The following is a 25,876-nucleotide window of genomic DNA, read 5'->3' on the forward strand; positions in this document are numbered from 1 at the left end:
CACTGCATCTTCCTCATTTTTGGTGCAAAGTAAACAGAGCTTTTAACAAAAACACTTTCACTGAGTATTACAACAATTATACAAACATAAAGCACTTTTTTTTTGTCCAAACAGCTCTGCTTTCAAGTACAGATACAAACAAAAACCCTCCCACAATTTTAATAAAGTGACACGCTACACCCATGCTGTGAAAACCCCAGCCTTGGATGGTGTTTACTCCTCTTGGTCAGGGGAGATTTTGTAGAAGGGAGACTTCTACATCCACTTGAAATGAGTCAATATTCCCGAAATCCTTGCAAAATAAAATATACTGTAGTCCATCCAGTTCACTCCATTGTGAAATTAACATTTTCTCTTCCCTCTTGATTTCTTTTTTCTGGAGTCACCTATAGGGAAACACATACTAAAATGAATAGAGAACCAAAAAAATATCTTTAAAAAAAATACTTTAATATACTTTCAAAATGCTATGGCTCAAATGCACTTTGAAGATAAATACATTTCTGGCTAAAAAATCCAACCAATTTTAGTTTTTTTTTTTTTTTTTTCTTTTCTAAAACTTTTAAATCTTTTTACGTCAGCATTTTTCATGAGGGTCCGATTAGCAAAGCACAGCTTACAGGCACCACATGAGACTGTTAGTGTATTACACAGTCCCACTTGCAGATTTAGAGAATGGACAAAAATATATGGACAGAAAGGACACGAAAGTGACAGTTTTCATGGTGTGACTCAGTCCACAATGACGTCACAGTGACTCAACAAACTGCAAGGCTGATTAGATCAGAACTTTCCTGTCAGAAGACTGGTTAAAGACTGATTATTGTGCATGGTAGAGCTTTCAGGTTTTGCTCAGCCTGGGTTTGATTGGCATTAGAATAAACTCATGACAAGATCTCAGCATGATCAAAAGTGTTAAAAAAGAGCAAGCGTTAAAAAAGTCGGACAACATAGACAAATGAAATCCAGAATCCAGTTAGACCGACAGATGACGTGTTATTGGCACAAAGCTCTGAAGATGATTGCGTTGAGAGGACATTCCTCTTTACAGTTCGCCACCCGTCGATTTGACCTACCTCACTGCAAAACGCAGCCTGTTTTATGTTTAGTGTGTCCTTTCCCACTGTTACCTTGTGTTTCAGAGAGTCAGAACGGAAAACAGAACATTCAAAACAGACTGAACAGAAATTTAAATCCATTCAGTATTAAGTCTGCAAGTCAAGTGCTGCACATTTAATTAAAAACAAAAAAACAAAAAACAAAAAACAAAACACAAAACAGCATTTATGATTAAAATACTCTAAAATAGCTCATATATAAAAAACATGTTACATGCAACAAAAACAAAATAAATAAGGAGTTCCGTGTAAGACATTAAGAGACTAGCATTCCAAACATGAACTTTATTTAAATGAAGATTACCTTGATTACTCTTCTTTTTGCTTCGCTTAAACAGCTTCAGCTGTTTCTTTGTATCAGGTTTAAGGGAGGGTGGATCCGCTTCAGAGACTGACGGAAGATCTTCCGGCACCAGTCCATCGGGAGTGTCACACCCACTGATGCCCTCACTGAGTGCAGCCACATCGATTTGAGGGTCCAACTGTTTGGCATCTGTAATTTTAACTTGGCCACATTCCTTGTTTTCTCGACCCGTCTCTTTTCTCGCTACCTCTGGTGAATGGTTTATTTTATAGCTAGTTTCACCTTTCTTATCTTCCATTATACTGCTTTCACTGCTCTGATTCATATTAGGATCAGCACTAGGTGAAGAACGTTCATTGATGTGAACATTTACGTTGATGTCCAGCTCCTCAGGTGCCACTTTTTCAGGCATCAGGCTGGATGCGCCATCTAACAACCCCTCCAACAGGTCTACATCCGAGAGGGAAGATGGACTGAGGATGCTACTTTCTGTTGAATCTAATGAAAAGCCATTTGTTGCCTGACACGGTTGAGGTTTTCGTTCAATCTGAGGCTGAGAGGGTGTCCCAGCCAGCATTGATGTTATGGGTTTCTCTGGGTGTTGACCCTCCTGTAGCGACGCTGGCCTTTCCAGGGGTGTCAGCTCCATTGAGACTGGTTCTGCCTGGACTATGCTGAGAGGAGCAGCTGGCTTGCCTTGAGCTAGCTCTTGTGATGGGCTGATGAAGCCGTTCACGTTGCCTGCGAGGCCCTGGTGATCCACTGTCTGAAGTTTGGTGGGAGCGGAGAAGGTGGCTGCTTCGACGGCCTTTTCGTCTGCAGAATTCACACTTGACCCTAAAAGGAGAAAAAAGTAGGATGTACTGATAGATGAAGGTATACACAAAACAGGTGATGTTTGAGGGTAATAAAACATGCCAACACAAAGCTTGCCGCTTGGAGATATCAAGTAGTTTGATGAAAGCAGAAGCGACAAAGCTAGCGTGGCAAGATGGAAGCGGCGATGAAGCATATTTAGTCCTACAAGGCAGGTTTGTGGCTTGTAGTTAAATGGATTGGGGATGGCGCTAGGAACTGCAGATGGAGACCACAATCTCTTGTCCTTACCAGGTGGGCAGGTATCTCTACGCATTTCATTAGAAGGGAGGCTTCCCGAATCGCACCTTGGCCGGGTCTTTCTTAGGCTGAAACCTTTTCTGATATCTGCCAGGAGGTGATCGATGATGCAGCCATCGTTCTGTGGTAAAAAGCCTTTCTTGACTGGAAAATAAAAAGGGCAGAATGAGGGTTTTAAACCATTCACCACATTTTATATCTTCAGAAGATTTCACAACAGGGTTAACTTACTTATTTTCCCATTCTCTCCCTTTCGTCTCTTGGATTCTTCCTCTGCCAGCTGCTTCTTTCGCTTCTCAGCTTTGGCTGCTTGCTCCTTCCTCATTTTGTTTTCCTTTGATCATTAAAAAGAAAAAAAAAAAGTCACTTCCTGCCAAGTATAAGATGTACATGACCATTTATCTTTGTATTAGTGCGACAAACACCAACATCCTCCTGTCAGTCCACTGTATATTGATACAAATTTCCCAAACAAAACAACCTCCCACGCATCAGTGAAAACTTCAGCTGGGTTTTCATGCCTGCACTAAGCAGGACAGCAGGGAAACATAATCAACATCAGTGTCCTCCCTAACCTTCAGTGCCTTGATGAAAAGTTCTCGGAAAGTCCTGATGGTTCCAAAGAGTTCCTCTAGCGACAGCTTATTAGCATCTTCACATAAATATACAGCCAGGTCAAGCCTCTTCTTCTCAATCTCAGCAAATCTCTCACTTAAACTTCGACATGCCTCCAGATTTTCCTGTAGCAGAGAGCAAGGGAAGCATGTGGGATGTGGTCCAGCTGCTAAAGACGGTATCTAGTTCATTCCATTTGCTTCTATTTGGAGGAACTACATCGTTTCGAACTCTTACCTCAAGAACTTTTGCATACTGCCTTTTCACCTCATCCTCAGAGTTGGAGACTTTCTTGGCTGCCTCGTTGAGTTGTTTTAGTAAGGAACCAGTTTCTGACTGAACAGAGTCCAGACTGACTCTGAAGACAAAATGTAAAGACCTTTGTTATGTTCCTCTTACAGATCCACTGAGAGACAAAACAAAATAGAAAAACAAGACTAAGTTGATGTTCAAGATTTCTATACCCTGCTGCTTTTTGACATATTTCTATATCATCCGGAAGGGCCAAGAGCTCCGGGTGGTTCGCCTCTGCCTCCTTCGCAAAAACAAGTCAAGCAGTTGGCAATTAAATTTGCTCAGTACTGAAAGGTTAAAAAAAAAAAAAAAAAAATCATGGCAGCTGTTAGTTTGTGTACCTCCAGGATGTGATGAAGCAGTGTGATGCGACTCTTGTTGGCCTTCGTCTCTGTGAGCTTGAGCAGAGAGCTGATCTTGAACCCCTCGGCGTTCCCTGTGTGACTTCCCTGAAAGTAGAGCAACAATTAAAAATGAAAGCCATGTATAAGTCATGCTTTATATATGTAAATAAATAATTTATATGCAAAAACCCAAAAACAAGTTTAACTCACATAGTTGAGAAAATTTCCCACATCAAGGATGAGCCTGCAGAAACTGGGCATGAGCATGCTCGTTCGGAGAGCTGAAAAAGTGTCACATTGAGTTAATTGAAGCATATAGAAAGGAATATCTTGACCTAGATAGGTGTGGCGACTCCATAGATGTGTAAATCAGGGGAGGGATGTACTTACACTGGCAGGCCTCTTCAACCAGCTTTACTTTAGGTTTGAGCATCTCCAGTATCGACGCAGTCTCCTCACACAACAACATGCACTCAATTCTCAGCTGATAACTGTGGGGGGGAAAAAAAAAAAAAAAAAAAAAAAAAAAAAAAGAGTCCATCGAATGGAGGACAAGTGGAGTGAGAGTACCACATAAGCAGAGGCATGCAGCCAAGCGCCAGTTACACCAGAAACTTACCACGACACAGTGAGGAGGGAGGTGTAAAAGCGGTCGACATTTGCCAACTTGTCTTTTTCTCCTTGGAAAGACTTGAGATTCTCAATCTTCACCAAAAACATGCACAAAAAGTACATTTTTAAATAAAAAAAAAAAGTTGTAAATTCAGATGAGTGTGGAAAGACTTTCAAAGCTACAGACCTCATGCTTCTCTGGTAGGAGCTTCAGAAGTTGTTTTAGCACCTCAACATCAAACTTAGTCCGGTCTCCGTTGCGGATCATGGTGACAAAGTCCTCGTTTGTGCTGGTTACAAGTAAAACAAAACTAAGTGATTTGTAATCGTGGGACGTGATGGATGCAAAGCTATCAAAATGTTGTGTGGAATATCTCACCACTTAAACTGCTTCAAAAAGATGTTCAAATTCAAGTTTTTCTTTGGATCAATGAATGTTATCTATAGGAAGGAGGGGAGAAAAAAAAAAGAAAAAAAAAAAAAAGGAAAACATACATTAATTGCTCAGCATTGTTGATTAGCTGCGTTTACTTTGTGTGCTGACCAAGCGCACCTCTTTAGGCTCCTTCTTGACAGGTGCAGCTGCCTCCTTGTCTTTGGGTTTGGTCACTGGGAGACAGAACAGCTGCTCGATGCTGTTGTAGTCCGGCTCGCGAGGGGGCGACTCTTTTTGTACTGAAGCCCACATGGAGGGGCCATCTGTGTGCACGGAGGAAGACGGTAACCTGTCATAAGCTCATGCGGCTAGATTTTGCATTTAAATTGTACCACCCGTTTAATCTCACTGTAGGCCAATTTTGATTGGTTGATAACAATTGGAACAATTTCTACATTTAAGATTTAAAATAACTCAGCCTCTCAGTGTGGATTAAGGCTTAGATGATGTAAAATAGTTGTATCAGATATAGAACCATAAAGACCCATAAAATAAACTTAATGGGAAATATTAACAGTACTATATATACACAGAACAGTGACAAATCCTTTTTTCATATGCATATCTTTCTTTGCTTCCAGGACACAAGGATTTTTTGTTGCTTTTAACACATTTATGTTACTATTTACCAACTATCAACACAAAACCACTTCAGCTTGTTTTAGGGGCCTATGTGTATCAAAACTATCTTCTTGGCCTTGATTTTAATTGGTTTTTTTTCCCCCCCTCAGACAGGTAAAACGCGGCAACTTTAGCTGCTTCGGATTGGACACATGAATGGAGCTATCTAATTGGTCATGAGGACGACAGGAAGGGGCTTCATCATAATTTCTGGGTAAAAATAGAAATGTCTGAGCAACATAGAATAAATGGCGACACAAATGTGATAAATCATCATGTTATCATGAATTAACCCTACAAAGTCTCAGAACAAACAGTACATCTTGTGGCTTGATTGTAAACCTGTTGGATGGCATATAGATGCCTGGAAAACATCCGTAGATCACCTAAAGCAGGGATACTCAATCCCAGTCCTTGAAGGCTGGTGTGCTGCAGGTTTTTAAGTGTCCCTGCTGGAACACACCTGACTCAGACAAGCTCTGGACATGTCTGCTAAGGACACAGTGATTTGAATCAGGTGTTTTGCAGGGACACTTGGAAATTCTGCAGGACATTGACCCTTGTGAGGATCCTTGAGCTGAAGGGTACGATAAAGACTACAATGTACCAAACAGTTACAAACAACTGTTCCAGAGAAATTGCACTTGGGGGGAGGGTGCTGTGATCTAAGTTGTAATGATTCATTTTCACTGTGTTGCCAACTTACCAGTCACAGAACGAAGTTTCTGCCAGTTAAGCTTTTTCATCTTCAGAGTGGGGCATCGGAATGGTTTTGTGGGTGCACTGTATCCAAGGATCTGACTGCTCTGAGCCACAATCATGCCAGGAGGCGGCGGCGGAGGAGGAGGCATGCCAGGTAAGGGAGGAGGTGCTGGTGGTCCACCTTGCATCCCTGAAAATGGCGGTGGAGGAGGTGGGGGAGGTATGCCTGGGCCAGAAGGCAACGGTGGGGGTGGAGGCATTCCTGGCAAGGGAGGTGGAGGTGGTGGTGGCGGCGGCGGGGAAATGCCAAACCCTCCAGGTAGCGGAGGAGGAGGAGGAGGAGGAGGAGGAGGAGGCAGTGGCGGCGGCGGTGGTGAGGCACACGGCAGCCTCTCAGTGGATGCTGAGCTTTTATCTGGCTTGTCTTTGCCCTGGTGATCCGCATCAGTCTGCACAGCCTTGTCCACCTTCACTACCTGCCCATCCACTTCATGACGACCTTCACAGCTTCTCCGTTTGAAAAACATCAGCCGCTGCATGATCTTCTCATAGGACTCTATCTGAGCTGGAGCACAAATAAATACACACACACACACACACACACACACACACACACACACACACACACACACACACACACACACACACACCTTCATGAACAAAACTTAAAACAAAAGCTTTAAGCCCTCCTGCTGCTCCCTCCCTTTATCAAACGTGCACTTGTATCCAATTTCCTGGACAATCGCTCCCCTTCAAGCATTAATCAGGCTATCAGTTAGCCATTAGCCTCTGTTAAGTTTTGAAGTGCAGTGCTGACTCACAATCCTGAGCCAGCAGTACGGCTCTGTTGGTGATGGCTTCCAGAGCAAGCCAGATATCTGTGCGGCCTGGTCCCAGCTCCAACATGGTCTGCAGGATGGAGAGCAGCTGCAGAGAAGCTGGAGAGCTGCTCACCTGCACACATACACAAATTTATCTAGCAGGAAAAAGCTGCAGCATGAGTCTGCAATCCTCTCTTTACATTGGAGATTCAGTCTCCACTTTCCTGAATAAGAGCTTGCAGTTGATGGTAAAGCTATTCCCTTAGCCTGCTCTCACCTTGTTGAAGAGTGCTGTGAAAACCTCAAGGTGATTGCTCATATCAATTCCCCCATACACTCGCAGCAGCTCCTCCTCATCCTCAGCCATTGCCTCCTCAAAAGCTTCACATTGAATGATCAAGTCTTCATCCTCCTGCTCCCTGCAGAGCGCGCGCACACACACACATGCACACACACACACACACTGCTTTGTGGAATGGATGTAGCTCATTATTTAAACTTCGTCTCCATAAAAAGAAAAGCACCTTTACTTAAACTGATGCTAAATGTGTTTTTCTTGAACCTCTGCTGAGTTGGTGAAAGTTTCACATTTAATCAAATGTTGTGATTTTACTATATAAAGTAACCAGGAAGCAAAAATCAAACATGAACAGGGTAGGGGGGGGGTTGCTCACCTTAACTTAGGGAGAATATCGAGTAACTGGAGGCCTGTAAAACACAATCAATAAAACACAGCTTCAAGTAGAACAATTGATCATTCGCTTTTAGGACAAGTTTATCCTGAAAACATTTCCTCTTCGAAGTAGCAGGTTCATTTTGAAGTACTGGCTGGAAGTCCCAGGTGACCAATCACAGAGGAGTGGCCAATTAGATGGCTGATTGCGTCACATGATGGGGATGTTTTCATGAACTCACAAGTATTGATATAGGTCAGGGGCGGGAAACTCTGGCCCTCGAGGGCCACAGTCCTGCAGATGTTCAGAGTTTCTCTGCTGCAACACAAATGACACACATCTAACTTATTTGCAGACTGGTGCAGAGTTTGACATTAAACTTTACACCAGTCTGCTAATTACCCATTGATTGGAGTCAGGTGTGATGCAGCAGAGAAACTCCACCCATCTGCAGGACTGCGGCGCTTGAGGATCAGAGCTGCCCACCCCTCATATAGGTTCATTGTTGTGGCTGCCTGCCAATTCACCTCATGCTCCTTATTTTGCATGCAGATCCCTGTGTGCCATCACCTACTGGGGATTGGTTCTGCTCACCACACCCTTGTTTCCTGCCACCTGAGTGGACGATTGCTTGGCCTATCACAGATGTTGCAGCCACAGAGTGGGGAGATTAAAACCAGCTGCAGCTGCTGACCTATTGGCAACTGTTTGGCACAGACAGTCTGCTTTTAGCTTGTGATCGCTGGAGTTTGAGCGCGCGTGTGTTTGATGGTGGTAATTTTTGTAGACACTTTAGTTTGTAGTGTTTTATTTCCAACAGTGTTAAGACTGTTTGGTTTTGTGTTCTCTTTATGTCTTTTTTGGTGAATAGTCTGTTATTTTTTTATGATAAAAGTAAAGCCCTTTTGGCTCTCTTTGTTATATTTGTAGATAGTTTTGTTAGATGAAAGTAGAATGTGTTGGGCTATGTAAGGTGTTTTGTAATTGTATACAGTACTTTTTCTGTAAAGCTAATATAGCAGCTTCACTTTATTTGTATTTTAGCTTCACAGGCCTTTTTTTTTTTTAATTTTTCTTCTTATTTTCCTTCCTTTTGTACTGGCTGGTTTGAGATGTATGTATGGATGTGTATATATAAATTATTAGATGTTTTATTGCTTTCTTTGCTTTAAGTAGCTTCGCTAAGCCCAACACTTGAAACATTGCCACCATTTGTTTGTACCCCATCTCCACTTGTAACAAATTCTCAGCACTTCCACGTTTACACCTGTCTGCAGTTCTAATTTGTTACGCCTCACATCTCCTTGCAGAGTTGGGTTGTAACAATCACCAGTGTAATGCCCTTTCGGGTTAGGGTTGTAGTTTGTGGTTAACACTGGTGTTTCACAGAGAAACAAGGTCCTGGATTTAATTCTTGGTGTTACTGTCAGTTCAAGGTTTATCCAGTTGTTTTAAACCAGTGGTCCTATGGTTTGTTCGGGTAGTTAAAGACATTATAAAATACTGTTACTTTGCTGCAGTTTAGTCAGTGTTCCAACAGTTAAGTAATTTCATTTCTTTGCTGAATGGTGCAAAATACTTTAATAGATGTTGTACACATTTGACGTTTGCTTAGTTCTTCAGCATTAGTCCAAGTAAAAATGAGGACATTAAACCTATTCTTAGCTAAGACCCAGTGACAGAGAGATATGTAACAGAGCTCCTGCTGGTGACCTGCTTTTACCCTTTGCTTACAATTTAGTAGAGAGTCACCTTGCCTGTCATGGAGCTGCACACTGATTAAATGATAATTGGTAAACACCAGGAGAGTACCTACCTATAAACTCTTTTCTCATCTTATCTCTTTGCCTGAAGTCCTCTGAGCCAAAGATGAGAGCATTGATAACGCTGAGGAGAGTGACCATGTATGGGACGTTATCAGTAGCTTGTAGCTCGTTCATGATCATGCTGAAACGATACTGCTGCGTCTTCACGCCCTGAAGGGGGAAAATGAGAATTGGTAAGAAGCAAAGCATCTGTGAATGCAACACATCACTAGAGGGCATTCTCATGAGATGCATCACTCAGATTGATGATGTTGGAGCGTGTGGGGAACTGCTTGCCTTGTAGTGATCAAGAGCGTCGAGTGCCAAGCGGTGACCGTCTGCAGAAAACACGCTGAGGGCTGCAAGGAGCTCAAACACCTGCTTCTTTACCATGATGTTAGAGGTGTCCAAGGCTGCAGAGTATTATGATCAGATGCATGTGGAAAAAAGCATAATTTACACGTTTTTTTAAAAAAAAATATATTTACTATTATATATATCAAGTCACTGTCTACACTTTCTGAGTTTAACCAGAATTTGTGCCTCTAGCAGCCTATGTGGCATTTTGATAGATAACTGTGTGTTTGAGGAAAACCCGATTTTCATAACGTACAGAGACGCTACATTTTTAGCGATGTCCTGAAGCAATCTCTATGATTCATGTCTGCACACAAGCGCAGTATGACTGGAAGATTCAGTTCAGCAGAAGAAGTTACAGAAAACCACTGAAATCGTGTATGCTGTGACCGCCTACACATAACATTACAGCTGTTACATAATATATGGAAAACTTCCACATCTTTAAATATGAGAAATTTTCATTAACCCTTGAAGTCCTGGTGTGAGAATGGCTGTGTATCTGGAGGCTGCCTCAAATCTCAACAGTTGACAACGAAATGATCTTGATCAACTAGTTAATACATGGTGAATGTTTTATATACTGAAGCATATGGGTCTCCCCTCATGTGATACTAAACTGAGACATGAACATGTGATCATGAGAAGGTGCTTTCAGTCAACCTTGCGAGAGCTTCCGAATGTATCCCTCGTTCTCTATGATGAAGTGGATCCCTGCTGATGAGTTCATAACTGCACGGACACAGTTGACACATGTAAGTTGCAGAAGGGCGTCTGCAATGCGTGAGCATCCCCGTCCTGAGAGTCGGTCTAGGGCCTCCAGGAGGAGATCCAGCCCGCTTAATTCCAGAAACTGGACCATCCATGTCTGGTCGCTGCCCTCCAGCCGGCGCTTCAGCCCAGAGTAGTTGACTACAGTAGGAACTTGCAGTAGCCTGATGCACAGCTCTGGATCAGCACTCTCCAGGTTAGCCTCCTGCTGGGTGTCGGAGTCCTGCGAAGAGCCCAGGCGACCCCGAACTGCTGCCCACTTCTTTTTCCCATCTGATTTCCCTGACATGATGTTTAATAGACCTATTGAAGAGAACAGATAAACTCATTTGATTTTTTCAAAAAACAAAAAAGAGAAAGGCATTTTATTGACAGGAAGCCATCATAATTATTGAGAAAAGCTTATTTTGGACTGCAAATTGTGCCTGCTACTGGCTGATATATGACAATTATGTCTACTGTATATTTACAGAGTAGTCACTGCTATCTAAACCAGAGGAAGCAGGCCAAAAGAAAGCTTTATCTAAACGGAAAAGAGAATGGGAAATGACAGCTCTGCAGTCTGTGGGTGACAAAAAGATATGTCAGCAGTCCAGTCATCAGCAACTCTTCCAAACATTCCAACTTAATCCCGCTTGAAAAGGCGTCTCACTGATAACTCATCAAAATTCAGCACAAAGCCAAACTCAGCTTTGTCAGACTGTGCTCATTATTTTACTGCAATATACAGAGACATGCAGAACTTCCAGCTGAAACAATAAATGTCGAACGGATGCCCATTTCTTAAATAGCATTTTAACCCAAATTAGTGTTTTTTTTTTTTTTGTTCTGTTGTATTTTAAAAATAAAAAGAGCAAAAATATGGTCACCTAAAGGGATCTAAGATCTCATAACTTGGTGTTTGTTGTTCAGTAACAGTAAGGAAAAAGCTAGGCGATGCTAATGCTTTCTAAAACCTTTGACTCTTCAAACCCTTTTCCAAACAATCAGCACCTGTGAGCCCCTCTCAGCAGCCAGATGCTCGGAGAGCAGGAAATAGTTAAAATAATATTCTAAGGAGTCTTCGAACACATTTGGGTTTTAATCAAGACTAGACATTTAACATAAAGAGTGGAAGTCAATCCATCCATTTTCTGCTGCTCATTCGGTGTCAGGTCATGAGGGCAGATTTCCCTCTTCCCAGCCACATTTGCCAACTCTGCTGGGGGGATCCCACGGCGTTCCCAGGCCAGCCGAGAGATATAATCCCTCCAGCATGTCCTGGGTCTTCCCCGGAGTCTCCACTCGCAGGGACATGCCCAGAACACCACACCAGGGAGGCACCCGAGCCACCTCTACTGGCTCTTTTCGATGCGGAGTAGCAGCAGCTCTACTCTGAGCCCCTCCCGGATGACTGAACTCCTCACCCTATCTCTAAGGGAGAGCCCGGCCACCCTGCGGAGGAAACCCATTTCAGCTGCCTGTATGCGACATCAAGTTGAACTATAAATGGGATATCTTGAAAGGCACACCAAACCCTTCAATTAACCAGAGAAGACTCCTGGGAAGATTTAGCAGACTTGTGAATGGTGGTACAAATTTGGCAGGTTCAAATTTACAGTCACTCACTTGCTATTATTAATTATTTATAAATATATCATAATTCCAACATGACATTAAACTCTTCTCCATGCTGCTACCTCATTTTTGCACACCAAACTGGACACCGTAAGATGTCCTTGTGATCTGATTTCATCAAACAGCTTTTGGTTCTGTAACACTGTGTTCTGTTGCACCACGATCCAGGAGGAAGTATGTGTTAGGAATTTGGCTGCAATGACTAAAAATCCTGACTTGGCTTCACTTGGTGCTTTCTGTTTCTGTGCAACCATACCCATACAGATAAGACCCTCTTTTATTTACAACCTGGCTGTCTTTCACTGGAAAAATGGATGGAAATTCTCCCCAAACTGAACTGAAAGAAAGAATAAGTACTTTGTGATACATCTGAGAAGGGAATTGCTATGACAATACAGTGAGGGGATGAGGGGCTTCTGCTCCTTACTATTTTAAAAATGTGCAAACATTTTATTGAAATTTAATATAAAATAAAAACTGTTATCTGCATTTGGAAATCTGGTCATCGGTTGCTAATCAATTTTTTCCATGCCTCTGTAAATCAGTAATACATATTCATGATCATTACTGGAATGAAAAACAGAGAAACTTACAAGTTGCACTTATGACTGCGGTGTCATAAGTGCAACTTGGTCTTCGAGGGCTGATTTGGAGATTTTTGATGCTTCCCTTTTCCAAACCAGCTGGCTCACATGGATCATTTAGTGAAGTTCTAAACAGTGACTGACTCATTTGAGTCAGATGTGTTGGAACAGAGATACATGGAAAACCGGCAGGATTGTGGTCCTCAAGGATCGAAGCTGGGCACCCATGACTTTTGAGAAGCTAATACAAACACCAGCATGCAGAAACATACTAACATCTCTGTCACTTACATGAATGCACATATTGAACCCCAGAAGTGGCCTTTCATGACATATTCCCAGTACGAAGCCATGTTATTTTTTTAAAACCAACCTGACTAAACCACTGCACTTGACTGCACAGACATTCCCCACACTCCAATAAAACTGGAGCATACAAGTCCAAACCAAAAAAGGGAAAATCTTTTTCTAAAAGTCTAATGATACTTCTGTCTTTTTAAATATTTTTAGATGTTCTTTTTAAGTTTCAGTTTTAAAACACGGTCCCATGTAAATGAACTGTACCACCGGGTTCTGCTCTTTATTTCGCACTTGGCCTGCATAACATATACAGACGAGACACTGAGTGATGACCATAAGCGAAAACAATGCTCTGCGAAAAGTGACGCGTCAGTCTGGAAGGAATTAGTTCTTCCATAAGTCATTGATTTACCAACCAGTAAACCCGCAGAACGTTTTCTTTTTTCTTGATTTTTCTGTGATTTACACTTATATGCAGAACAGAAGGGAACAGAATGAATGAATTGTTAAAAATCCAACAAATGAGATTTTAAAATGACTTTGTGGAGTCAAGTCAAAAATACATCTTTTCTTCTTTCACATTTCCTGGCAAGGCCTTTGTCAAATCTGACTGCAGCATTTCAGTCCTGCTGCCAGTGTGAGAGTGTTACCGTGGCAGCAAGCAGGCAGACAATGGTGTTTCACAAAAAAAGCCTTGAAAGAGCTGTGGTCATTAGACACAAATGGATGGAATGCTCCCTGCCCCCTTTCAGGCTAATCAGAGTTACTCTCTGATCCTTTTAACACCTTCTGATTCAGAAGTACATCTTGCCTTCATTTTCACTGTGAACATCAAGAAAAAACAAACAAACAAACAACAACAAAAAAAAAAAGTTGCAAGCTGACACTGGTGATTTGGAAAATTTTCACAGCTGAGGTTCATTAATATGCACTGAGACTTTCGCTAAACAGATTTAACTAGTAGTAAAGTCACAGTTACAGTACTGGGCAAAAAACCTGAGATAAACCTCACTTTATTTATTGCCAGAAAAATGGAAAGTAAGTTCAGCAGTTTTATTAATTATAGGCAAAAAGAGCTTGTTTGCATGCTTGAAAATGTCCATTTGATGCTTTAACACAGCCTTATTATGCAAGGTTTCCTCAAGGCATATTCAAGGACAACCTAAAGCTCTTCTTTGCCTTTTGCTTTGTTTGTCAAGATGATCCCACTGCTTTAATTATGTTGAAGTCCAGGAAATGCAGGCTCTGGGGAGGATTCATCCCTCCATAAAGCCTGTTGCTACTGATTTTCAGTCCAATTCTTGTGTCATGACACGTCAGCCTTTTCTCCCTGCGTTCTTTCCTGAAGAATCACTCCTTTACCGCCATCCCTCCATTCTTGATGGAACTCCAAGTCATATTTTTTAATCCACTCATCCAATTTTTCCCCAAACTGTCTGAAAACATATCGAGCAACGTGCTGAGATGTGTGAAGTTTCAGCTCTTTGGAAATAACTTTTTAACGGCTAGTTCCAAAACCCTTAAAAGAAAAAAAAAAAAAAAAAAAAAAAGTTCATCATTACTAAGTTGTCTCCTGTTCAGATGAAATACAGTTTCATCTCTTGAGTGAGCTTTTTAAAAAAAACAAAAAAAAAAAAAAAAAAAACTTATTTATGATAAATGAGTGGTAAGTGGCTTAAAAATAACTAAAAGGCAAATTCCTCTGAAAATAGTTGTGTACAAGAACTGGACAGAGTGAGTGGAAAAAGTAGCGAATGCCCAAAGAAAAACTTTGAAAGACCTTCAGACAACCTGGAAAACTACTGCTCCAAAATACTTCAAAAGATTAGAAAACATCTGTTACTTGGATGGGAAATACTAAAATAATTAGTGATTAAACACCTTTCTATAGTAATGAATGGGGGAGTACTTAAACAAGGCTGGTGTGTGGGTGTGTGAGATGCAAGCAGGACACTCCAGCATGGTTCAGGAACTTTTAAAAGGGAAGGAAAGGACTTTCCCAGAACAGGAAACCGGCATTTGACAACTATGTTGGTGTGACGACTCCAGTTCCCCTTTTGAAATTTTTCTTTTTCTTAAAGGTGTTGATTCATATAAGGAACATTGTCAGTGATCAAATACATTTTCTTGCTGTTCTGCGCACTCCTCAGTTAGATAAAAGCAACTTTCATTTGTCGACCTTGTCTGCCAGAGCTCCCACACGTACCTCTAATAGCTGGCTGAATCACTTCGCACAAGACAAGCCTACTCATCTGTCCTCTGGTTGCACCACCCACACAGCAGCACACTGCTACTGTACAGCATCCACACTTATCAATGCACAGAAGCATCTCTAATGGTTTATTTCCCCTGAAACATATGCTGAGCTCATTTGCGATTATCTTCTGCATATGTCAGCAAAACTAACTTATGGAGGCAAACTAATAAATTTCGAGAGAAAGGATGAAATCACAATGAGCAGTTACGTGTTCCTCAAGTCATTTTTGTTTTATTTACAGACATACACGTTTGGGAAAAGGTGATGGACGATAATAAATGACTGTATTAATACTTTGAGGTGCAGATATATAGATTCTGTTGCTCTAGAAATATAAACAATGAAAGAAGCTTTATTGTCTTTGAGATCCCATCTGGTGCTTATTTGAACCCACATCCTAACCTCTCCTCCCCTGTCTGCTCTGGATGGGAGTCACCGACATGCCTGTTAGGTCTACAAAAACATTTAGCAGCAAAAATGTTATGCAACATAGTCTAATGTTTTACTTTCTTCCTTTCATGGCTGTGTCAGGATATTTTCATCAACATACTAGAGCATCAGCACACACCAGCAAAAACATGTGTGAAAAACAAACACTGGCCAAAAACAGACTTAAAGCAACAATCCTCAGCTTAAGAGGATTTTGGCCAGTTTGTGTTTTTCTTCCCATTACACAAGTCTTCCTCCCTTTATTCTGCCCAAGGAAATACTCCTGGACTTTCTGCTGTCTCCAAGACGGATCAACCAGCCGCTGAAATCAGATTGCTGTCACTCAGCCAGTCTGCATTAAGCACTGGCACATTCGCAGGTACCTGAAATAGAGGCATTAACAGCGCACCTTGTTACTTTGCGCCGCATTTTTTTTTCTCCCTCCCAGAGCCAGAGGGACATAACATAACGGGACAGCAGTAACCCAATTATCGCAGGCAAAATATATGAGAAAAACAAAATGATAAGGCCAATTAATGTCACATTTTACAATGTTAAAGGGCTACTGCACTGTTGTACATTAGAGGCTGAATATGATGCATTTACCTGGTTAGAATTTATTCCATAGATGCACACTTGAAGAATCGCGTCCTCTTCAACCTTTCATATGACGGAGCGTTTTGACGACATGCATGCAACAGTTTTTCTCCGTCTGACAAAACATGAGAAACGTAGCCCTGATTATTTCGGTTCGATGTGGCAGGACAGACTGTGGTATGCGGATGGTACAGCTTTCAAACCCGCCACAGCCCCTCAGCTTTTTACTCACTGGTTCAATAAAGCAAATACCATTACTAGGCTACAACATCCGGTTGTTACTTTCAAAATAAAACGCAAACGATTGTTCTTAAGATGCGACTGCGAAATCAACGTAAAAAGTACAAATACAGCTGATTCATAAGATTACATAACCCAGCAGAGTTACATCGAATATGTGGTACGAAAACCAGATTTATCTAAACACTTTTGCTTCAAAATAAGAGGCTAACAGAGTTGACAGAATCAGTGATAACCTAGTCTCCAGATATATTTAATAAAAAGTATAATAAAACTTCAAACAGCAAAAATTATGTTTTTAGCAATGAAACATTTTCAAAATTACAGTCCTAGCTATAAATACATCAGCATCACGATAAAAAAAAAAAGCAGAACATGTAGCCTAATACATACGCTAGCTAGTACTGACTAAACAGAGAAGAAATTGAAAAGTAGTATCTAATATTAAAGTATTAAAGTATGTTAATATTAAAGTATATTAATATTAAACGTACATAATATTTACCTCGTAGATAAATACAATTCAGTTGTTTTACGAAATAGTTTTATAGGATTTTCTATAGTTGTTTCAAAGCTTTACACTGAAAGCACAATTACTACATTTTCGGTTTCAAGGCGTATGTATTTGTGTAACTTTGACCTGTTTGTGAGATGCTGAAGGCAGCCAGTGGTTCAGCCCTCCTCCCACAATCATCACTCCATCAGTTGGACCTGACCTCAGGCTCAACACAACTGCTGTAGAGAAAAATAACTAGACTTGTCAGATTTTCCTAATTAGACCCTCAATAGTAAAAGATGCAGAAACAGATTACAGTCCAGAGTTAATGGGAATTTATCTGATCAACTTGAGGAATCTGTAGTGGTCTAAATGTCCCCAAAAGTGTTATGTAAGAGGTACAGGAAATATCTCTTGGAATTGTGTTTAATTTTAGGAATTATGTGATAATAATCTCTAAATTCTGCTTTGGTATGAGACATATATGGCTGTTACATGAATTATTTATCATACAACACAGGGGAAAAAAGATCAAAACTGGGGACACTGAGTTTCCAATCTCATCCCTGCAGATTTCTTTCGCTTCAGAGGTGGAGGATTGTTTTCCTCTAATTCACAGGGGCAGCAACACCTCAGGCTTTTTTCCCCCTTTGTAACCAAATACTTTGATAAGTATTTGTGTCACTGCATTGTTTCAAAGCAGTTATCTCGTCATCTGTGACGTGGGGGTATTTAACTTGCAAGACGGCCACTGCCCCAAAGAAATGGCAGCAATGCGGTAATTGCATTGTTGTGCTTTGATGCTCCAGAGTCAAAACACTGTCAACAAAAGATGCTTTAATGGAAATGAAAATGTGACTTCTATCAAGGAGACCACAGAAAAATCAAAAGCAACTTTACCCATTAAAGTAGCTTTGTTTCTATCCCATGGCAGTGGAAAATAATGGTTATACATGAGACTGCTATGTTTAAACAAGAGCTATTGTGGCATTATTGTGAATAAAGATCTGGGCGAGCTCGTTGAACTGGATCATTGAACACATCAGCTGTAATCAAAGGTAAACTTTCAACCCGAGGCAACATTGGTATCATGTTTCCATGTAATTGTCAAGTGATGGTCAAAATCTGACTCTAATCCTGCTGCAAGCACCTCAGAGTAGTGTTTCAGACCATGTACCTGATTCAGTAATTTTGTGTTAATCATGGGTATTCTGGACAACTTGACAGCCCAATTACTGTAAACGGAGTTAAATGGACAATGAGAGTAATCTGTTTCAACAGGCATCTGTCAAAGAATGATCAAAATATTTCTAGTTTGCGAATAATTTGTAGTGTTTTTATGACCTTTAATTCAACTAGAAGAAATCTATAAAATGACACTCATGTTGTAGCCTTTTCCTGAAGCTACACCACAGTGGATCCCATTGCTGACAGGAAATGCTGCGTCCCTGGATTATCTCAGTGGAAAATAAAGCTATATTATCATTAAGCGACAGACAGATCCGGAAAACACAACATTACCCAGCCAAAAAAATAAAACAAAAAACAGCCAAATATTTGTTTACCTATGCTGTGTGTACACTTATTTCTTTAATGTTTAAAAAATAGAAAATCATTCATTTTTTTCTCATAAAAAAAAACAAAAAACAGTGACATTCCTGATATAGGTGCAATTCTCCTTTAGATAACCCAAACAAAATGCTGTGGGATTAAAATGTTTAAGCCGTAGCATCACATTGTCTATTTACATTTTACAATTGGTACAAGGAGGCAGCATGTTTTTTTTACACAAAACCAAGGACTTAAACAAGCTGTACTATTATCTAAGTGTAAACAATGGTGGAGTCTGTAGCTGAAATAAACATGAGAACAAGGCAAGCGCTTGTATTTGGGTGTACACATTCACAGATAAACAATCTACTGTAGCTTGTGACATTACTGGGTGTGAAGAAGCTACTGCTTTGTGGCTATGTGTAGGAACAACCACTTAATCCTGAATGTTAAACAGATAAAGAAGATGGTTGGTTCTGGGAGGACTAGAAATAAGCTAAACACTATTTCCATCCTGTGACAGGTAGTGGAGATGGTGGAACTACAGATACCTGGACAATAGACAATATTTGGATAATGTGAACACATTTCTGAGAGAAAAATTTTCTATATTGCACTTTCTGAAACAGTCCTTAATCCATTCAGGTCCTGTTTAGAAGGCTGGAAGTACGTTGTTACAATCGGCAGCTATGAATCTGAGCGAGTGGCCATGACTTCAGGAGTACCTCAGAGGTCAGTCCTTGGACCTATTCTGTTCAAAGTGCATCTGCTCCTGTTGGGTCACCAAAACTTTTAACATCAACTATCACAGTTATACATAACTTTATGTCTTTGTCACCAGAAGACAGCAGACCACTTACCGTGTCAGTGTTTGGGCCAAATAAAAATCTGGATGAGAGAGAATGTTCTACTATTTAAGAAAATACTGGGATTATTCTGTTTATCAGAATAAAGAGAAGAGAGTCAGCATTGGTAAACACTTGGAGACTCAACTTTGCTGTTAATGTTTTATGAAAAGTGTTTCATGTTTTATAAAAAGCACTTTGAATTGTCTTGTACATGAAAGATACATTACAAATGAACTTGCCTTTCCTACAATTGTAAAGATTTCCTTTTTACTGATTTGTCTTTGTTGGGTCATTCACAACCTGGAAGTTGTAACCTTTATGATTGCAAAAGAATTTGTAAGGATTGGCTTCCAAATAATTGGGGATAAAATGGAAAACAAGTATTTCTGTGAGTATAAAACTGAGCAAGTGTGAGTTTTTGGTTAGTGAGACAAATAATTTCTGGATGACTGTGTTGGACTCTTTGAATAAATAAAATAAAAAACAAAACAAAACAAAAAAAAACCCAAAAAACTTTCGAGTGGCCACGAAGGAATGCAATGAAAAGATATAAAAGTTGTTTATTATAACAGAGCATATTCATGGGTTTGGTGAGTACAATTTAAACGTTTACATTGTAAGAGACTTTAAAACTAAACATGTAGGGGCCCGACAGAGTTCCCTTATTTGCAGCTAGATAAGTGCAGTGGTGCTATGATCAACTTATTAACGGACATCAAATTGAACCTATTTGTTGGATTATATGAAAATTACCAGAAAAAGGCAGCCTGGCAAAACAAACAAACAAACAAACAAACAAAAAAAAACCCAAAACAAAACATCACATAAAAATAATAAAGCTATAAAACAACTTAAGTGAACTGCAAAGCCACCACAAAGACATACTAAAGATTCAGAAATTGACACAACTTTTTAAGAAAGAAAAAAAAAAATGTAACAGAGAGAATAAACTGGAAAGACACTTAAACATTTATAATGTGATATAGAAAATAACTTCTGGCACACAGAGTAGCTCCAAAGAGATTAAAATAAGATGTTTTTAAAAAGTCCTTAATATGAGAACCAAGACGCAAGATTATCATAAACTGTAAGACATGATTTTAAACATTACCAAAAATCCTTGACTAGTCTAAATCACAGATATATATACAATAAAGGCTTTATTATATGCATGAATAGTCTGAAGAATTACCTCCGCCTTTGAAGAGAAATAGAACTACAAAAACTACATTTCCCAGGTAGGAAAGTACATCCGGGTTGCAAGATCGACTACGTCAAACTCATGCTGCTTGTAACCTGTGATCATATAAATTAGCTGAACATTAGAAACAGCACAAATATTTTGCTATAACTTATTTTTTCTGTGTTAATATTGTAGCTTTTAGTATCAGAATGTCCGGGAAGGCGAAGGATATCTTACAGATGGACCTTTATGGTTTGCTCGGTATTGAGGGCACTGCTACAACGAAAGAGGTAAGTAAAATAGCTTGCTTTTCAACCCAACGACACTTCTTAGTAGCTAATGATAAACAACAGAAAGCCCCCCCCCTCCAGTGTGTTTAACTGGAAGACATTTTTATGTGTGTGAGAGCATTTTGTTTCAAAATATTAGGCTAATGGGGCATGCTACGTTGAAAAGCTTTTATTAGTGTGTTTGTGCCGTGTTTGCCTGTAAGTCAACGTAATTATAATAGTCTTTTATCTTCAAAACAAAATATAGAAAAAGGAGAGAGGATTTTATACTAGCAGGATTTTATCATAAACAAAAAATATCAAAACAGACAAAGTGGCTAATGGCTAAATCACATAGGTGTGATGTACAACACCGACCACTAGGTGGTGGAGTTGCATCGTTCAAGTCTTCTGTGGAACAAGAAATGAACTGTCTTTCGTTTAGAAAAAGTAACAAATGTAAAAACTTCTAAAGACATAGAATCCAACCATCCAACCATCCAACCATCCATCCAACCAACCATCCAACCATCCATCCAACCATCCATCCAACCATCCATCCATCCATCCATCCATCCATCCACCCACCTACCTACATAATACAAGTTGGATTTGTAAGAGCGCATCCATAAGAAGCAGCGCAGTTTGAATAGGCAATTTTGAAAAGGTTACATGCTTGATCTGTTTTCCACATTAAACATAATTTTACTTGAGCATGACTTTTAAGTTTACTGTGAAAGATCATTCTTCTCTTGCCTTTTCTTCTTTTCATCTCTGAGTGGTTTACCATGGTGTCTTGAATCTTTCCTTTTTCCTACAACCACCTCTCTACCCAGAGTCCCCTTGTCTGGAGGGGAATTAAAATTGCAGCCAAAATGAGGGAAGAAGTTAATGTCTTAATTGGATTTGAAAGTGTTCTCTATCCCTGAGGATTATCCCTGAGGAAGTAAGCGGTTGTGGCTTGGGCAGAATTAGGACTACAAAATGGGGAGTACAAGTTCTGTGAGGTCTGTTGATGATCAAGAAAGATAGTGAATTTGTGTTGATGTGTAGTAGATCAAGTCAGTGGGAGGTGGGGGCTTAAATATCAATCAAATATGTGGAGACAGTTGTCATCAACTGCGCCACTTTTCCCAGTTGTTTGGCCCACCGTCCTATCACCACTTTTAATCATGTGGTTTATCACAGGGAAAGGAAGGAGCTCATCCCGGAGAATGTTTATGTGGGTTTAGCCACAGCTTGTAAAACATTGCATTGACGTAGGAATCCCGATTTCTGTGCATCTCCTCCTGGTCATATTAAACATGTCTATGTTATCACTGCTTTTGGCCTTCCCTCATTATTTGCTGGCTGAAAAATGCTGGGGAAAATGGCATGTCAGAACTTATGATTTAATGACTGTGGATGATGGGGTTTGCTTTATAGTAGTATTTAGGGAGACTTTTGCTGAGGGCTAGCCACCAGAGTTGTACCTACCACAGATTGCTTTGTAAAACAATGTCAACAGCCAAGACAACACAAAATTTCTTTGTGGTTTGTTCAGCTACTCAAATTTTAATATACCTATTACCTAATGGGTTGCAGTATTCACTAACAGCATGTCTGTATGATTTACTTCCAGGCAGAGCGCGCAAGTGCACTGCACTGCATTGAATTAGTCTATTGCAGATGCACTGGTACTCAGTTAGGTGCGTTTTGAGAGCATCATGAAGCAAAATGAGATGAAGCAAACAGGAAAAATTCTGTTAAGGTTTGGAGTCCTAATTTGGTCAGAATTAATGTGCAGAATCACGCAAAGTTTGATCCAGTTAACAAACACGCTCTCTCATGGAGATTCATTCACAGTGCCTCATTGTTTACGTATATCACTTGAAGTTTTTCATCTAAATTTGTGCTTATCCTCACTCCATGTGAGCTCATATCCTCTTTGCCTCAGACCATACTTTTCTCTCTCTGTCTTCTTGTTGTGCCTGGTATTATCCACCTCCAGCTGATGATGTTCTGTAAATAGTAAAGCATTGAAATTGAGGAGGATGACTCCACTATCTTATCAGCCTCACAGGCTAGAGCCCCCGATGGAACTGTGCTGTGGCTATACCGGGACCAGTTTGTCAGCTACAACTGGCATCAAAGCTTGGTAATGAGGACAAGATGTGGGCACGCATTTAAGACTGTGGTAAGCAGGGATCACAGCAGCACAGAGGTCTGTTTTTCACCAGGCTTTAACCATTAGGCTACTGTTGCTGCAGAATTGTAGCTTTGATTTCATGGCTCCTCCGTCAATAAACTGAAGTGCTGAAAATAGTGATTTAGTTTTTTTCTGCAACCAGTTTGCCTCATATTTTAGACATGTACAAATTGGGATGCGACAAGGGAAAATATCTGGATTGTGAGAGACGGAAGATAATATCATTTTTCTTAAAGGGTAGCAGCAGTAACTTCTTCAAATGTTCAGCTGCTTTTGTTTTTAGTGCGTCGGACCAGTGGGCCTCAGGGGCTTCCAGCGTCAATTAAAGCTTGCGTGTTATGGCACTGATGGGAGCAATCATGTATTACTTCACGAAACCACACTGAAGAAACAGCAGACACAAGATATGAAGGATGCTAGAGCAAGTTGAAGGGGGAGGGGGGAAAGGAAAAGATAAATGCATGGAAAAGTAAGTTGAATATCTTTGTGAAAGACTATAGGGTCAAACCTTTAGACCAGAAAATACCAAACATTTTCATACAGAAGATGTGGCTGCATGTCTTTCTGGTCAATTAGCTGCATTTAATGGAGAACATGAGACACAAATTGAGTAAGAGACAAGGTATGAAGCCATGAAGGCCTGTTTTAGGGATTTAATTTATTTCACACACCTTGTTTGGTAATAATAATATATTTTTTTCTTTTACAAATTTAGGTTTTTATCTCTCTATCTGAGCTGATTGTGACACAGCGTCTCCCATGACTGCTTTCTTGCCTTACTGCTGTTATTTTCTGACATGAATTTTGTTTTTCAATTGCATGTGGATAACTAAGAAAGTTTTGAACCCTAACTTAAGTGTTTACCTTCTTGAACCTTTAGTAAGATGCCTCGGAGAGATTTAGACAAAGATTTGATGGGGTTCATTTAGGAAAAAAAAAGAGGAAAGGAGAAATGTACAAAAGGGCTAAAAAGGAGAAGACTGGTTTCAGTCCACAGCCCATGTTTCAGTCAATCTCTTGGAAGGTTCTGGATGCCAGACAGAAAGACTAAATGTCCCTTAATGATGTCTAGTCTCTTGCAGCCCTTTTGCTGAAGCAAAAGTTTCCCTTACCTTTGGAACTATAATCAAAGGGGGAAAAAAATCAGTTTAGATAAAAGAAAGGCCTTTACAACACTTAGCAGTTGTCTGAGCCACAATAATCTCCAGGATTTACTGGAGGCTTGTTGAAGTTATGTAATTATGTGGAGGTTTAACTCTTGTATCTTGGATAGTGGGCATTCAGCTTAATATGTTCTCGCTGACCATCATGGAGACTCATCTGATTTAGTTTCCTCTGAATTGACCCCCCTCCTCCGTGTGTATTGGCTCACTCAGCTACTTGAAAACCATGCAGAATGTTCAAATATCTCAATTAATATCTCATCATCTTCATATGTTGAGTTTGGATGCATGAGGGGGGGTGAATATATATGAGCATGTGTTTTTAAGGTTGCGTGCAGAAAACTATGGTGCTGCACTCTACACCCCCCTCTGGTCTTGATGGAAAGTTTTCCTGCTTCCTCTTCTTTCACCAAATAGGCATAAAATGAAAACCACCTTTTCATTCACTGTTTCCCAGAGGGACCAATGAATGGTTACAATCCCAAGTGGTGACCGACAGTTCAAACTCAAACTGTAACTAAAATCTCATACAAAATATATAAAATAAACAGAAATAACATTTTAATAATCCCTGAAGGTGAATGAGAAATTATAAATATGATGTCACAGTATTGCGAAGTCTAGTATTTTTTTTTTCACTTTTAACTCCCTAAACTGTTTATTATTACATGATGATGGCTAATTCCTGCTTCATTTATCTTACAAACTGTGGGCCTGAGGAGAAGGGAAACTCACTTTGCAGAATGTTGCACAGTTTTTTTTTAAGGTTAAAACAACAAGAAAACCTTTATTCAGTTAGAGACCATATTTGATCAGATTATTTCTGCATTTGCCAATATTTAAATGGAACTGTCCGTTTTTGTACTGTCTCGGCTTCTCGGCCAATCGGGAAAGCCATTTTCTGCTCCTCTTAACGCAAAGTATTTCTGTGCCTCCTTGTTAGATCAAGAAGGCTTATAGACAGAAGGCCTTGACCTGCCACCCAGACAAGAACCCAGACAACCCAAAAGCAGGTAAGTAAGCCCGTTAATTTGTTTACCTGAGTTTAATTTTCTTTGCCTTGGCTGCATTCAGAGCCACAGAGCTTAGTCTTGTTCTAAAGAAGCTCTTCTCACCATCTGACCCATCAAGCTCCAGAAGCACAAATGAATCCTTTAATGTACTTCTGTGATTTAATTCAATGCCGGAGCACTCTGTGACAAGGCTGACTGTGACCTGCTGCTCCCACCCACTTTCTAGCCAAACATCACCAGCACCAGCGTAACACCAGCGTTTCCACTCTTCATTCTTCTTTATTCCTGCTGCAGCCTGTTGCTAACCAGCATGTCAACAATTAGGCCTGGAACGTTCAGCTTTTTGTCAATGGGGTGTGGGAAGGGACCTTGGACAAAAGGCTGGTCGTGAGGTATGTTTTCAAGTGAGGTTTATGTGGTTTCTGGATGGTGCAGACAATTCCTAATTTTGTCAGGAAAGAACTGGGAAATTGGTAGGGTTAGGAGGTTGAGAGGCATAACACAAAAGCAGGGGGTCGGTTTCCCAGAAATGGAAAAGAAGCGGTTTGGAG

The 25,876-nt window shown here is 40.3% G+C and overlaps 2 protein-coding genes across 2 annotated transcripts in view; one reads left to right on the forward strand and one right to left on the reverse strand.

Moving 5' to 3' along the window:
* Positions 1-110: 110 nt before the first annotated feature.
* LOC306772984 (inverted formin-2) lies at positions 111-16,518 on the reverse strand. Its single transcript, XM_079262665.1, has 23 exons — positions 16,384-16,518; positions 10,483-10,893; positions 9,760-9,875; positions 9,474-9,633; positions 7,658-7,691; positions 7,261-7,402; positions 6,984-7,116; positions 6,167-6,727; positions 4,957-5,102; positions 4,783-4,844; positions 4,591-4,693; positions 4,411-4,496; positions 4,182-4,282; positions 4,002-4,072; positions 3,789-3,896; positions 3,618-3,688; positions 3,391-3,511; positions 3,114-3,278; positions 2,770-2,872; positions 2,530-2,682; positions 1,423-2,259; positions 1,077-1,130; positions 111-386 (listed from the first exon to the last, which is right to left on the reverse strand). The coding sequence occupies exons 2-22, from the start codon at positions 10,877-10,879 to the stop codon at positions 1,078-1,080; spliced, it is 3,723 nt and encodes a 1,240-aa protein (XP_079118791.1). The 5' UTR covers positions 10,880-10,893; positions 16,384-16,518; the 3' UTR covers positions 111-386; position 1,077.
* A 4,264-nt stretch (positions 16,519-20,782) lies between these two features.
* Positions 20,783-25,876, forward strand: part of dnajc17 (DnaJ (Hsp40) homolog, subfamily C, member 17) — a 32,610-nt gene continuing 27,516 nt past the window's right edge. The window contains exons 1-2 of the mRNA XM_079261982.1: positions 20,783-20,982; positions 25,256-25,325. Coding sequence (XP_079118108.1) covers positions 20,902-20,982; positions 25,256-25,325 — 151 coding nt within the window. The 5' untranslated portion in view covers positions 20,783-20,901. The remainder of the gene's footprint in view (positions 20,983-25,255; positions 25,326-25,876) is intronic.

Source organism: Telmatherina bonti (assembly GCF_933228915.1).
Source record: "Telmatherina bonti genome assembly, chromosome: 22".
NCBI lineage: Eukaryota > Metazoa > Chordata > Actinopteri > Atheriniformes > Telmatherinidae > Telmatherina > Telmatherina bonti.